Genomic DNA, 14,426 nt, shown 5'->3' on the forward strand with positions numbered 1-14,426 from the left:
ATGTATTATTTATTATGGTCTGGCATGTCTGCAGAAATGTTGCAATATTGTAATGTGTTTTGTTTGGTAAATTGTTCTGTAAATATTTATTCACATTTGTGAATTTTCACTATCACCTTACACTATATCATACATATCATATCATACATCATCATACATGGTCTTAACTAGTAAACACAGATTCTAGTTTTCATCCAGTTCACACAGATAGCTGACTGTTTACACCTCCAAGGAGCCCCTCACAAAGGAATACACACTCAGAGCCTCCTGACTGGGCCCTGTTTACACCTCCACACAGGAATACACACTCAGAGCCTCCTGACTGGGCCCTGTTTACACACAGGAATACACACTCAGAGCCTCCTGACTGGGCCCTGTTTACACCTCCACACAGGAATACACACTCAGAGCCTCCTGACTGGGCCCTGTTTACACCTCCAAGGTGCCCCCCCTCACACTGGAATACACACTCAGAGCCTCCTGACTGGGTCCTGTCTACACCTCCACACAGGAATACACACTCAGAGCCTCCTGACTGGGCCCTGTTTACACCTCCACACAGGAATACACACTCAGAACCTACTGACTGGGTCCTGTTTACACCTCCAAGGTGACCCCCCTCACACTGGAACACTCAAGAGCCTCCTGCCTGGGCCCTGTTTACACCTCCACACAGGAATACACACTCAGAGCCTCCTCACTGGGCCCTGTTCACACCTCCAAGGTGCCATCCTCACACTGGAATACACACTCAGAGCCTCCTGGCTGGGCCCTGTTTACACACAGGAATACACACTCAGAGCCTCCTGTCTGGGTCCTGTTTACACCTCCACACAGGAATACATACTCAGAGCCTCCTGACTGGGCCCTGTTTACACACAGGAATACACACTCAGAGCCTCCTGACTGGGCCCTGTTTACACACAGGAATACACACTCAGAGCCTCCTGACTGGGCCCTGTTTACACACAGGAATACACACTCAGAGCCTCCTGACTGGGCCCTGTTTACACACAGGAATACACACTCAGAGCCTCCTGTCTGGGTCCTGTTTACACCTCCACACAGGAATACACACTCAGAGCCTCCTGACTGGGCCCTGTTTACACCTCCACACAGGAATACACACTCAGAGCCTACTGACTGGGCCCTGTATACACCTCCACACAGGAATACACACTCAGAGCCTACTGACTGGGCCCTGTATACACCTCCACACAGGAATACACACTCAGAGCCTACTGACTGGGCCCTGTATACACCTCCACACAGGAATACACACTCAGAGCCTACGAGGCTTAACTCCACTTTGCGAGTTTCCTCTTAATTAAAAAAAAAACTACTTTCGAGATGTGGTATCCACTCGGCTCGCTGCCTCTCAGATCAAAGGTGGGTCCATCTGCTCCGTTCCCAAAGTGTGGTCTCTGAGATCCCAAGTTTGAGGGATCGCTCGTGCACGATTTACCCAGGTCATCAGGAGCGGTCACAAAGGGAAGACTCACACCCCCATCAAGATTAACATCCCCAAATGTGGTTAATTTCTTTAATATCAAATGAGGAGACAAACTTATCACACAAGTCAGAGTTATTCTTAAACTAAATCTTTATTCACTTAATAATAAGGGAGTAGGTCAAGACAACGCACACATATAAAGTGAATCAATTGAGTGTTCTACGATAATGGCTGGTCGACAAATCACCCCCAGATGATTTGTTGAGAGCCACGAGACAAAAGTACAAAGGTATTTTACAGCCAAGATACACCCTTTCAATCTACATGACGAACAACAGATGTATAGAACGGGTCACAAGATTAATATTTGTATGAAAGATACCTATAATTCTCAGCAGACAGTATCTGCTGTAAAAACAGTACTCTTTGTGTAGAGACCAGGGTCTGGCCCTGGGGTCATCTCTCCCTGGTACCATATAGAACAGAAACATTAACCTCTTCTGGCTGCAGGGGCAGTATTGAGTAGCTTGGATGAAAGGTGCCCATTTCAAACGGCCTAGTACTCAATTCTTGCTCGTACAATATGCATATTATTATTACTATTGGATAGAAAACACTCAAGTTTCTAAATCCGTTTGAATTATATCTGTGAGTAAAACAACTCATTTTGCAGCAAACTTCCTGTCAGAAAGTGAAAAATCTGAAATCGAGGCTCTGTTCCAGGGCCTCCCTATTAATCTGCTTGAAATCTATTAGTATACATGCACTTCATACACCTTCCACTAGTTGTCAATAGGCAGTGAGAGAAGAAATGGAGTGTATAGGTATTTCTATGGTCAAAAGAGAGATCATGGAATGACAGGACCCCAATTTCCTCTGTTCAGGATGGCGCAGGAAGTACATCAGCATTGGCTTTTGAAAAGCTTTCGTTATAGACGGCTACTATCTCCGGCTTTGATTTTATTTGATAAATGTGACAATATCATCGTAAAGTATGTTTTTTTCAATATAGTTTCATCAGATTATCAACATTTTTTCGGGAGTTTTGGCGTGTTCTGTTCTCTGCGTTTGGTGACGATGGACAGCTTAGTGCCACTTTGCTAGTTTTGCTTGCTAATTCGAGAGGGAAAAAGGACATTCTAAATCCAAACAACGATTATTCTGGACAAAGAACCCCTTGTGCAAGATTCTGATGGAAGCTCAACAAAGGTAGGACCCATTTATGATGTTATTTCCTATTTCTGTCGAAAATGTGTAGTTGTGTTTTCCGCCGAGATTTTGGGCGCTCTCTAGCTATAACGTAAGCTGTATGTCGTACTGAAGTTATTTTTAGAATTCTAACACGGCGATTGCATTAAGAACTAGTGTATCTATCATTTCCTGTACAACATGTATTTTTTAGTAAAGTTTATGAATAGGTATTTGATCAGAATAGGTGAGTGTCAGAAATATATGCGGACATTCTGGGAAAAAGATGCTAAGTTTTCACAATGTATAACCACGGATTTCCGCTCTCAATATGCACATTTTCGAACAAACCATATATGTATTGTGTAATATGTTATAGGACTGTCATCTGATGAAGTTTATGAATGTTAGTGAAATAATTAATATCTTTTGCTGGTTTTGTCGCTATCGCTACTGTTGCCTTGAATCAATGTAGCTGTGTGGTTGGCTATTGTAGTAAGCTAATATAATGCTATATTGTGTTTTCGCTGTAAAACACTTAAAGAATCGGAAATATTGGCTGGATTCACAAGATGTTTGTCTTTCATTTGCTGTATTGGACTTGTTAATGTGTGAAAGTTAAATATTTCTAAAAAATATCTTTTGAATTTCGCGCCCTGCACTTGGACGGGCTGTTGTCATATTGAGCCCGACTTAAGGCTTGCAGCCCAAAGAAGTTAACTCATGCTCTGGAATGTGGTCTCTTTAGGTTTTTATCACCCAAAAGACATTGTAAATCTCCTGTCAGTGTTTTCTCCCAGAGGCCCATCCTCAGTAGAACACACAGACACAATAGTTCAAAGAACCCTCTATTCTGTTGCATAAAACAACCATTTGATGCAATAAAAGTTTTCTCAGTGTCCACTGAAAGTTGACAAGTAACAACAACTGGGACATAAAAGTCACCCACTAAATCTGCCCAAGAAGAGGCAAACAAAAGAAAAACCCACACCAAACTTACAGACAGGAAGCAAACCAAAACGGTAGCGCAACAAAAGGTGTTGACTCTCCACATCTATCAAGACAACTGGAGCACTGGACGTGCTACCGAGCTATACGTGCTACCGAGCTATACGTGCTAACGAGCTATACGTGCTAACGAGCTATACGTGCTACCGAGCTATACGTGCTACCGAGCTATACGTGCTACCGAGCTATACGTGCTACCGAGCTATACGTGCTAACGAGCTATACGTGCTAACGAGCTATACGTGCTATACGTGCTAACGAGCTATACGTGCGAATTGTAAGATGTAAGATTGTTAATACAATTGATTATAGACCAATTTATTATACTACGTCCATGTGTTTAGGCTGCAAGTATGTTGAAATTAAGTTGTTTTTCATTGGGGAAAAAAACTACAACTGCAACCGAACATATATTTGACGTTGGGCTTAAGTCTTATTTTCAACATCTTTTCAATGACATTTGGCTAAATGGGAATAGCGCAATGTTAAAACACAGTTTTAACGTGCCCAAATCAATACCCAATATGCAGAAACAGTTTGTGATATATTGAATATTGAAAACCTAAACATGTTGAAGTGTTGCATTTTGATTCAAGTGGGTCACCAACGTGGTAAGTGTAACACAATTTTTTTTGTCACTTTTTGTTAAATAAATAGTACTCTTTCAATTCAGGGCCTGGGTTTTTCCGCTGAGGCTAAAACCAATAGATAGATAATATAGATAGATAATATCAACTGAACAGGGGACAAACGTTTATGGTTCTACATTCTGACATTCATTCAAATAGATCAAAACTTATTAAAAATCTCCTACTACAATGTTAAAACATTCTACATTGTGACATTATTTCATTGATATCATGAAACAACTCCTTCATGTATGTATTTTCTGATGTTTAATCAGAGATATTTTATCAGAGTATCTCTTCCCACATCGATCACAGCTATTAGGTTTCACTCCTGTGTGTGTTCTCTGGTGTACTGTCAGCTGGCTAGATCTAATAAAACTCTTCCCACATTGATCACAGCTATGAGGTTTCACTCCTGTGTGTACTTGCTGGTGTCTAGTCAGATTGCTAGATGTAGTAAAACTCTTCCCACATTGATCACAGCCATAAGGTTTCTCTCCTGTGTGTGTTCTCTGGTGTTCAGTTAGATTGCTAGATGTAGTAAAACTCTTCCCACATTGATCACAGCCATAAGCTTTCTCTCCTGTGTGAATCCTCTGGTGTATAGTTAGATTGCCAGATGTAGTAAAACTCTTCCCACATTGATCACAGCTATAAGGTTTCTCTCCTGTGTGTCCCCGCTGGTGTCCTTTCAGGCTGCTTAAGTGAGAAAAACTCGTCCCACATTGATAACAGCCAAAAGGTTTCTCTCCAGTGTGTATTCTTTGGTGTGATTTCAGGGTTTGTAGTAGAATAAATCTCTTCCCACATTGATCACAGCTATAAGGTTTCTCTCCTGTGTGTGTTCTCTGGTGTATAGTCAGAGAGCTAGATATAGTAAAACTCTTCCCACATTGATCACAGCTATAAGGTTTCTCTCCTGTGTGTCCCCGCTGGTGTCCTATCAGGCTGCTTAAGTGAGAAAAACTCGTCCCACATTGATAACAGCCAAAAGGTTTCTCTCCAGTGTGTATTCTTTGGTGTGATTTCAGGGTTTGTAGTAGAATAAATCTCTTCCCACATTGATCACAGCCGTAAGGTTTCTCTCCTGTGTGAATTCTCTGGTGTTCAGTTAGATCGCTAGATGTAGTAAAACTCTTCCCACATTGATCACAGCTATAAGGTTTCTCTCCAGTGTGAATTCTTTGATGTATTTTAAGGTGTGATGAGTAGTTGAATCTTTTCCCACAGTCAGAGCAGCAGTGAGATTTCTTTCCTGTGGGTCTCTGCTGGTGTTTCTTGAGGAGTTCTGATCTGGAGAGACTCTTCTCTGCCTTGTCAGCATCATGTTGAGGCTCCCCAGAGGATCCACGATAGTCACGCCTCTCTCCTGTGTGAACGACAAAGTCAGATGATTAAAGATGGTTAAAGGCCCACAACAGCAGAAATCCACTGTTAATTTTAGGTAAAAGGTGATGCCCAGAACGTACCCGTGAAGTTGTACAACAATTGACGTCTGTTCAATTTGAAAATTAAGCCGGTCAAGACAGCAACAATAGTCATATTTAGTCTTGTTTTCACATTAGTAGTAACATTGATGATTGCAGGCTAGAAACACGTTTTTCAAGTTGTTGAAACTCTAAGCAGTGTGCCAGATGACTTTTGGTCTCCAATATAGGCCCCTTTCTGTGTTTGATAAAATTGCGGCACGAGGGCATAGCACACACAATTTGGTTGCAGAAACTCCTCCATGCTAATGAGGAAACCGCTAGTTATGGATGTAGTATATCTGCCTGGAGCAAAAATGGGGATCGAAGATTTTCACAATGTATTCTGAACATTACAGGGCAAGATCAGGAGTGCTACTCAAGGAAACTCACATTAAGTTCTGTGTCTATTCACTAATTCACCACCGTGGGGGAAAACTCAGGGGAGTTCTCATAGGCTGACAGCAAAAACAGCCTCCATTTACAGGTTGATTATGAGTGCATTTCACATTACTTTTGGATTATAAATTGTAAGGCTCGCTTGAATCACCTGCTTAAAATGTTTGTGTTATTGTCGAAAATCAACTGCTATATACTTAAAAAACACTTAACCAGGAAAATGCTCTTTGGCTAGCTTTAACATCAGCCATAACTTCACCTAACAACAACATAGACCTACTGTAGGACCCATAACTTCACCTAACAACAACACAGACCTACTGTAGGACCCATAACTTCACCTAACAACAACATAGACCTACTGTAGGACCCATAACTTCACCTAACAACAACATAGACCTACTGTAGGACCCATAACTTCACCTAACAACAACATAGACCTACTGTAGGACCCATAACTTCACCTAACAACAACACAGACCTACTGTAGGACCCATAACTTCACCTAACAACAACATAGACCTACTGTAGGACCCATAACTTCACCTAACAACAACATAGACCTACTGTAGGATCCATAATTTCACCTAACAACAAATAAAGGAAAATAGCTCTGTGTGTTGTACAATAGTCTATCCATCAAGGAACAGTTCTCTACACATTATGAGCTAAGTATCTCTGTGTACAAACAGACTAACGAGACCCTACAGTAAATCAAGCAGACAATAACATTATAAACACCAATTTGTTAGGGATGTTGGATCCAACGTGGAGCACGGCATAACTGTCTTTACCAGAGTAATGAATGAAGAAGCACTTTGGTTGTTGTTGCATGTCGTGATGTTTGTCATGTGACTGTCTTTCAGAAAATGATTTCCTGGATTAGCTGATGATAGTTGAACATGTGACTAACTAAATTGCCACAGTATTAAGAATGATGTGTAATTATTGAAGAAACGTGTTAATGACATTAATGGCGTTATCCATTTGGGTGTTGTCAATAAAGTTAAGGGGACTTTCGGTTAGAACCAATGGATTTAGCAAACTCTGAAATTATTTAGGATTTCTGTGCCCATGAAAACTGTTTTCCCAGCGTAACATAAGGAGCCACTGAATGTAACGTAGGTAGAGTGCATTTCAGAGATCTGAATACAAAGAACTGTATTAACAGGACAATAACCTAAACCACAAGGCCAAATCTACACTGGAGGAGCTTAACAAGATGACATTGAATGTTCCTGAGTGGCCTAGTTACAGTTTGGACTTAAATCGTCTTTAAAATCTATGGAAAGACTTGAAAATGGCTTTCTAGTAATGATCAACAACCAACTTGACAGAACAGGAAGGATTTAAAAAAGAATAATGAATATTCACATGAAGATCAGTCTCCTATTGGATGACATCACGACTTCCCATCAAGCCAACTCCTTGAAGGCCTTACTATGACATCACTCACTCCTTCTGGTTTGCAGTTGTCTAAAAAAACACTATTTTGCTCAAAACAATTTATTTGTTTCCCTTTAGTGTGTTTATACTTTACTGTGTTTATATGTCACTTTTCAACAGAAAAAGTTAAAAATCACTGGAGGACGTCATGAACAATTCCTACATTTTTTCTTTTTCGTTTTTCACCTTTATTTAACCAGGTAGGCCAGTTGAGAACAAGTTCTCATTTACAACTGCGACCTGGTCAAGATAAAGCAAAGCAGTGCAACAAAAACAACACAGAGTTACACGTGGGATAAACAAAAGTACAGTCAATAACACAATAGAAAAATCTATATATATATGTATATATGTATGTATATATATATATATGTATATATATATGTTAAGTTAAAAATCACTGGAGGACGTCATGAACAATACAGTGTGTGCAAATGGAGTACAGAGGCAGTAAAGGCAATAAGGCAATAAATAGGCCGTAGTAGCAAAGTAATTACAATTTAGCATATTAACACTGGAGTGATAGATGTGCAGATGATGATGTGCAAGTAGAATTACTGGTGTGCAAAAGAGCAAAAAAAGTAAATAAAAACACGGGGATGAGGTATGCAGTTGGATGGGCTATTTACAGATGGGCTATGTACAGCTGCAGCGATCGGTAAGCTGCTCAGATAGCTGATGCTTAAAGTTAGTGAGGGAGATATGAGTCTCCAACTTCAGCGATTTTTGCAATTCGATCCAGTCACTGGCAGCAGAGAACTGGAAGGAAAGAGGTGTTGGCTTTGGGGATGACCAGTGAGATATACTTCCTGGAGCGCGTCCTATGGGTGTGTGTGGCTATGGTGACCAGTGATCTGAGTTAAGGCAGCCTAGCAAAGACTTATAGATGACCTGGAGCCAGTTGGTTTGGCGACGAATATGTAGCGAGGGCCAGCCGACGAGAGCAGTGGTATATGGGGCTTTGGTGACAAAACGGATGGCACTGTGATAGACTGCATCCAGTTTACTGAGTAGAGTGTTGGTGGCTATTTTATAGGTGACATCATCGAAGTCGAGGATCGGTAGGATGGTCAGTTTTACGAGGGTATGTTTGGCAGCAAAAGTGAAGGATGCTTTGTTGCGAAATAGGAAGCCGATTCTAGATTTAGTTTTGGATGGGAGATGCTTAATGTGAGTCTGGAAGGAGAATTTACAGTCTAACCAGACACCTAGGTATTTGTAGTTGTCCACGTATTCTAAGTCAGAGCCGTACAGAGTAGTGATGCTGGACGGGCGAGCAGGTGCAGGCAGTGATCGGTTGAATAGCATGCATTTAGTTTTACTTGCGTTTAAGAGCAGTTGGAGGCCACGGAAGGAGAGTTGAATGGCATTGGTAGGTGGATTGGATACCACCAGCAGGTATATCTCTCTGGTCACCCCCAAAACCAATTCCTCCTTTGGCCGCCTCTCCTTCCAGTTCTCTGCTGCCAATGACTGGAACGAACTAAAAAAATCTCTGAAACTGGAAACACATCTCCCTCACTAGCTTTAAACACCAGCTGTCAGAGCAGCTCACAGATTACTGCACCTGTACATAGCCCATCTATAATGTAGCCCAAACAACTACCTCTTCCCCTACTGTATTTATTTATTTTGCTCCTTTGCACCCCATTATTTCTATTTCTACTTTGCACATTATTCCACTGCAAATCTACCATTCCAGTGTTTGACTTGGTATATTGTATTTACTTCGCCACCATGGCCTTTTTTTGCCTTCACCTCCCTTATCTTACCTCATTTGCTCACATCGTATATAGACTTATTTTTCTACTGTATTATTGACTGTATGTTTGTTTTACTCCATGTGTAACTCTGTGTTGTTGTATGTGTCGAACTGCTTTGCTTTATCTTGGCCAGGTCGCAGTTGTAAATGAGAACTTGTTCTCAACTTGCCTACCTGGTTAAATAAAGGTGAAATAAATAAATAAAATAGATCAGCAACGGTGGCTTGCAAACAGTGGATAGTAAGTAGCCCACCTTTGGAATAACTATGTATAGTTATAACTGTAGTATCCTGTATAACTGTAGTATCCTGTATAACTGTAGTATCCTGTATAACTATGTATAGTTATAACTGTAGTATCCTGTATAACTGTAGTATCCTGTATAACTGTAGTATCCTGTATAACTATGTATAGTTATAACTGTAGTATCCTCTATAACTGTAGTATCCTGTATAACTATGTAGTTATAACTGTAGTATCCAGTATAGTCTGGGAGGAGGTGAAACCACTCAGGCTTATTTGATGTGATCTAATGTTTTGATCATCTAGTTTTCCTTACAAGCATTCAGTCACCAAAGGGGGTTTGGTCATTCCTTTGTTTATATACTGTCTCATTGACAAAAATATTTTGGATTATTTGTTTACATCATTCCTTTGTCTCGACATATACAGTAAACGTGCTGAGGTTCTAATGTTGCCAAGGAGACACATTTTATTTATTTATTTAGTTTGGAGGGTTGGGGGTCTGACATCCAGGAGACACATTTTATTATTTATTTACAGTTTGGAGGGTTGGGGGTCTGACATCAAGGAGACACATTTTATTTATTTATTTACAGTTTGGAGGGTTGGGGGTCTGACATCCAGGAGACACATTTTATTATTTATTTACAGTTTGGAGGGTTGGGGGTCTGACATCCAGGAGACACATTTTATTATTTATTTACAGTTTGGAGGGTTGGGGTTCTGACATCCAGGCGACACATTTTAGTTCTAATGGTGCCGTTCTGTTATTCTTTTCAGCTTCTTTTTCCAAGCATCTTACATTACTCTGAGACTAGTTATCCTGGGATCTTACATTACTCTGAGACTAGTTATCCTGGGATCTTACATTACTCTGAGACTAGTTATCCTGGGGAATAGTTTCAATACATTTGCAAAAAACCTAAACCTGTTTTTGCTTTGGCATTATGGGGTATTGTGATGTCATTATGGGGTATTGTGATGTCATTATGGGGTATTGTGATGTCATTATGGGGTATTGTGATGGCATTATGGGGTATTGTGATGGCATTATGGGGTATTGTGAAAGATTTTAGAATAAAGGGATGCACCGATATTACATTTTTGGCTAATAACAATATCTAATATTTTCCTTGCCCCAAAAACGATACAGATAACCAGTATTTAAAATTTTAGAGGCCTTTTAAGCATTCTAGTACAGCACTCTAATAGTTAACACACACACGGATGCAGCGGTCTAAATCACTGCATCTCAGTGCAAGAGGTGTCACTACAGTCCCTGGTTCGAATCCAGGCTGTATCACATCCGGCCGTGATTGGGAGTCCCACAGTAGTTGTCTGTTATTGGTGTAGAGGGGAAGACAAAAGAGAGGGAACCCACATATGGATAGGAAGATAGAAATTATCATTATTATGGAAAATATTCATTTAAAATCCAGGATTTTTACAACTTCAGCTCTCTTGGTCAAGCCAGTAGGATACAGTAGGTTGTATCTCTCTAGGTCATGCAAGTAGGTTACAGTAGGTTGTATCTCTCTAGGTCATGCCAGTAGGCTACAGTAGGTTGTATCTCTCTAGGTCATGCCAGTAGGCTACAGTAGGTTGTATCTCTCTAGGTCATGCCAGTAGGCTACAGTAGGTTGTATCTCTCTAGGTCATGCCAGTAGGTTACAGTAGGTAGTAACTCTCTAGGTCATGCCAGTAGGTTACAGTAGGTTGTATCTCTCTAGGTCATGCCAGTAGACTACAGTAGGTTGTATCTCTCTAGGTCATGCCAGTAGGCTACAGTAGGTTGTATCTCTCTAGGTCATGCCAGTAGGCTACAGTAGGTTGTATCTCTCTAGGTCATGCCAGTAGGCTACAGTAGGTTGTACATCTCTAGGTCATGCCAGTAGGCTACAGTAGGTTGTAACTCTCTAGGTCATGCCAGTAGGTTGTATCTCTCTAGGTCATGCCAGTAGGCTACAGTATGTTGTATCTCTCTAGGTCATGCCAGTAGGTTACAGTAGGTTGTAACTCTCTAGGTCATGCCAGTAGGTTACAGTAGGTTGTAACTCTCTAGGTCATGCCAGTAGGCTACAGTAGGTTGTAACTTTCTAGGTCATGCCAGTAGGTTACAGTAGGTTGTATCTCTCGAGGTCATGCCAGTAGGTTACAGTAGGTTGTATCTCTCTAGGTCATGCCAGTAGGCTACAGTAGGTTGTATCTCTCTAGGTCATGCCAGTAGGCTACAGTAGGTTGTATCTCTCTAGGTCATGCCAGTAGGTTACAGTAGGTTGTATCTCTCTAGGTCATGCCAGTAGGTTACAGTAGGTTGTATCTCTCTAGGTCATGCCAGTAGGTTACAGTAGGTTGTATCTCTCTAGGTCATGCCAGTAGGTTACAGTAGGTTGTAACTCTCTAGGTCATGCCAGTAGGCTACAGTAGGTTGTATCTCTCTAGGTCATGCCAGTAGGTTACAGTAGGTTGTATCTCTCTAGGTCATGCCAGTAGGCTACAGTAGGTTGTATCTCTCTAGGTCATGCCAGTAGGCTACTGTAGGTTGTATCTCTCTAGGTCATGCCAGTATGTTACAGTAGGTTGTATCCAAGTGGAAACAATTATCAACCCAATGTGGAAAGTGTCGAATTTGGTCAACAACAAAATGAAAGGCTTAGTTAGGTTTACTTGATCAAACAGATGTTTCATAATGCTTAAGTTGTTATGTGGACACGTGACATACCGACAACTGATAAAAAACACTATAGGAGTTGTCTCCAGATCGCTATGCATATTCATGCTAGTAGCTTAGCATCTCTCTCCATTGAATACAGGCGGTGCATATTCATGCTAATAGCTTAGCATCTCTCTCCATTGAATACAGGCGGTGCATATTCATGCTAGTAGCTTAGCATCTCTCTCCATTGAATACAGGCGGTGCATATTCATGCTAGTAGCTTAGCATCCCTCTCCATTGAATATAGGCGGTGCATATTCATGCTAGTAGCTTAGCATCTCTCTCCATTGAATACAGGCGGTGCATATTCATGCTAGTAGCTTAGCATCTCTCTCCATTGAATACAGGCGGTGCATATTCATGCTAGTAGCTTAGCATCTCTCTCCATTGAATACAGGCGGTGCATATTCATGCTAGTAGCTTAGCATCTCTCTCCATTGAATACAGGCGGTGCACATTCATGCTAGTAGCTTAGCATCTCTCTCCATTGAATACAGGCGGTTGCAGTCAACAACCCTCATAGAATATAAACAATAGATTACAATAATAAGATGAATCCACCAATCCAAAGAAAGGATAGGCGGGAGCTAGACAACCCGCAGTGAAGCTTTGTGGACAACAACTCCCCTTGTTAGGGCGGAGAGACGTCTTGTCAGTATATCCATTATCTTTGGTGTAGCCAACCCAACTCTCACATGGCACTATTGGGGGGCACGGTGTGTAGTAAAACATCACTACATGAAAATCACTACATGCAGTGCCCCCCAGTCTGCGGTCAGCAGATAGACCCTTCTCAAATCTATATGTTAAGTCACTTTTTGGAAACGGAACGGAGAAAATAAGGGGTAGCTTGCTCTCTAGTCATCTGATTCTAGACATATCAGTCATCATCCTGGGCCCTCCGTTGAAGAGGTATTGACGAGCCAACTCCGAATATCCAAAGTTAAAAACACATTTAAGGCGGTACTTACTGGTGTTACTCAGATCTCCTATCTCCACCTCTTCATCTTTCAATGTGACAGTAATCTCTCCTTCCTTCTTCACTACAAAAACTGCATCCTCCTCTTTCTCTTCATCCTCTTCTTTTACTGAAACGTCTTTCTCTTCTTTCACTCTGAACGCGTCTTCCTCTTCTTTCACTGAAACGTCTTTCTCGTCTTCTTTCAGGGTAACAGCCTCACCCTCTACTTTTTGTTTTACTGTAACATCCTCTTCTTCCTTCTCCTCTTTCACGACAATGTTCAGCCCAAGAGCTTCTTTCTCCGTCCAGCAGACCTCCTCTTCTTTAACGAGAGTGGAGTAGTTTATTGAACTCATGGTCGGGGATGTTAGCTAGCTAGCTATCATTAGCGACTAGGCTAGTGCTAATTTAACCAGCCAGCTACTATAGTTGACTAATACAAAATAACGTAATATTAAATTAAATAGGTTAACAAGTAGATACGACCTAAGTGTGTCTAACACACAGTAGCTAATATACACCGAAAGCGTATAAATAGCTTGAATCTTTCGGCTATGTTGGCTAGCAAGCTACCGAGGTGGTTGACGAGCTGTTTAGGAAGAACCGTCCACTAGATTATACGTCACGGCAGCAGCATCGCCTGAAAGACGGACATCGCCGTCTGCTGACTGGAGAGGAAACGCAGTTGAGGATCATATTTTATTTTCAGACAAAGATTATTTTAAATGGATTTAATTAAATAATACTATTATATTGAGAGATACAAAGACAGGAATGTGTTAATCGATTAGTGCGAATAAAAAATGTTTATTGCAGCACATTTAAGGCAGTTTCATTAAGTCAAACTAAATCTAAATAAGTAGCTAGCTACTGTAGGTCTATACTGCTCCTACATGGTGTAACAATACATCATGTAGATGTATATAATGAACTGACTAGGTCCATACTGCTCCTACATGGTGTAACAATACATCATGTAGATGTATATAATGAACAGACTAGGTCTATACTGCTCCTACATGGTGTAACAATACATCATGTAGATGTATATAATGAACAGACTAGGTCTATACTGCTCCAACATGGTGTAACAATAAATCATATAGATGTATATAATGAACAGACTAGGTCTATACTGCTCCAACATGGTGTAA

At 41.0% G+C, this 14,426-nt stretch overlaps 1 protein-coding gene across 2 annotated transcripts; it reads right to left on the reverse strand.

The window, feature by feature from the left end:
* Positions 1–1,585: 1,585 nt before the first annotated feature.
* LOC129850016 (zinc finger protein 501-like) lies at positions 1,586–13,870 on the reverse strand. 2 transcript variants are annotated; one of them, XR_008758709.1, is made up of 3 exons: positions 13,283–13,870; positions 3,363–5,647; positions 1,586–1,948 (listed from the first exon to the last, which is right to left on the reverse strand). XR_008758709.1 is itself a non-coding variant. In XM_055916650.1 (2 exons), exons 1-2 carry the CDS (start codon positions 13,626–13,628, stop codon positions 4,524–4,526), a joined length of 1,470 nt encoding a protein of 489 aa, XP_055772625.1. In that variant the 5' UTR covers positions 13,629–13,870; the 3' UTR covers positions 2,880–4,523. The 2 variants fall into 2 exon arrangements, 1 of the variants encoding a protein (XP_055772625.1); XM_055916650.1 differs by lacking the exon at positions 1,586–1,948 and having other exon boundaries at positions 2,880–5,647.
* Positions 13,871–14,426: the final 556 nt, after the last annotated feature.

This window comes from Salvelinus fontinalis, unplaced genomic scaffold (genome assembly GCF_029448725.1).
Source record: "Salvelinus fontinalis isolate EN_2023a unplaced genomic scaffold, ASM2944872v1 scaffold_1791, whole genome shotgun sequence".
NCBI classification, from domain to species: Eukaryota; Metazoa; Chordata; class Actinopteri; order Salmoniformes; family Salmonidae; genus Salvelinus; species Salvelinus fontinalis.

Coding starts and splice junctions, on each gene's coding strand:
- LOC129850016 (XM_055916650.1), bottom strand. CDS start 13,628: ATGAGTTCAATAAACTACTCCACTCTCGTTAAAGAAGAGGAGGTCTGC. Junction 5,648..13,282: donor AGGAGATCTGAGTAACACCA/GTAAGTACCGCC, acceptor TCGTTCACACAG/GAGAGAGGCGTGACTATCGT.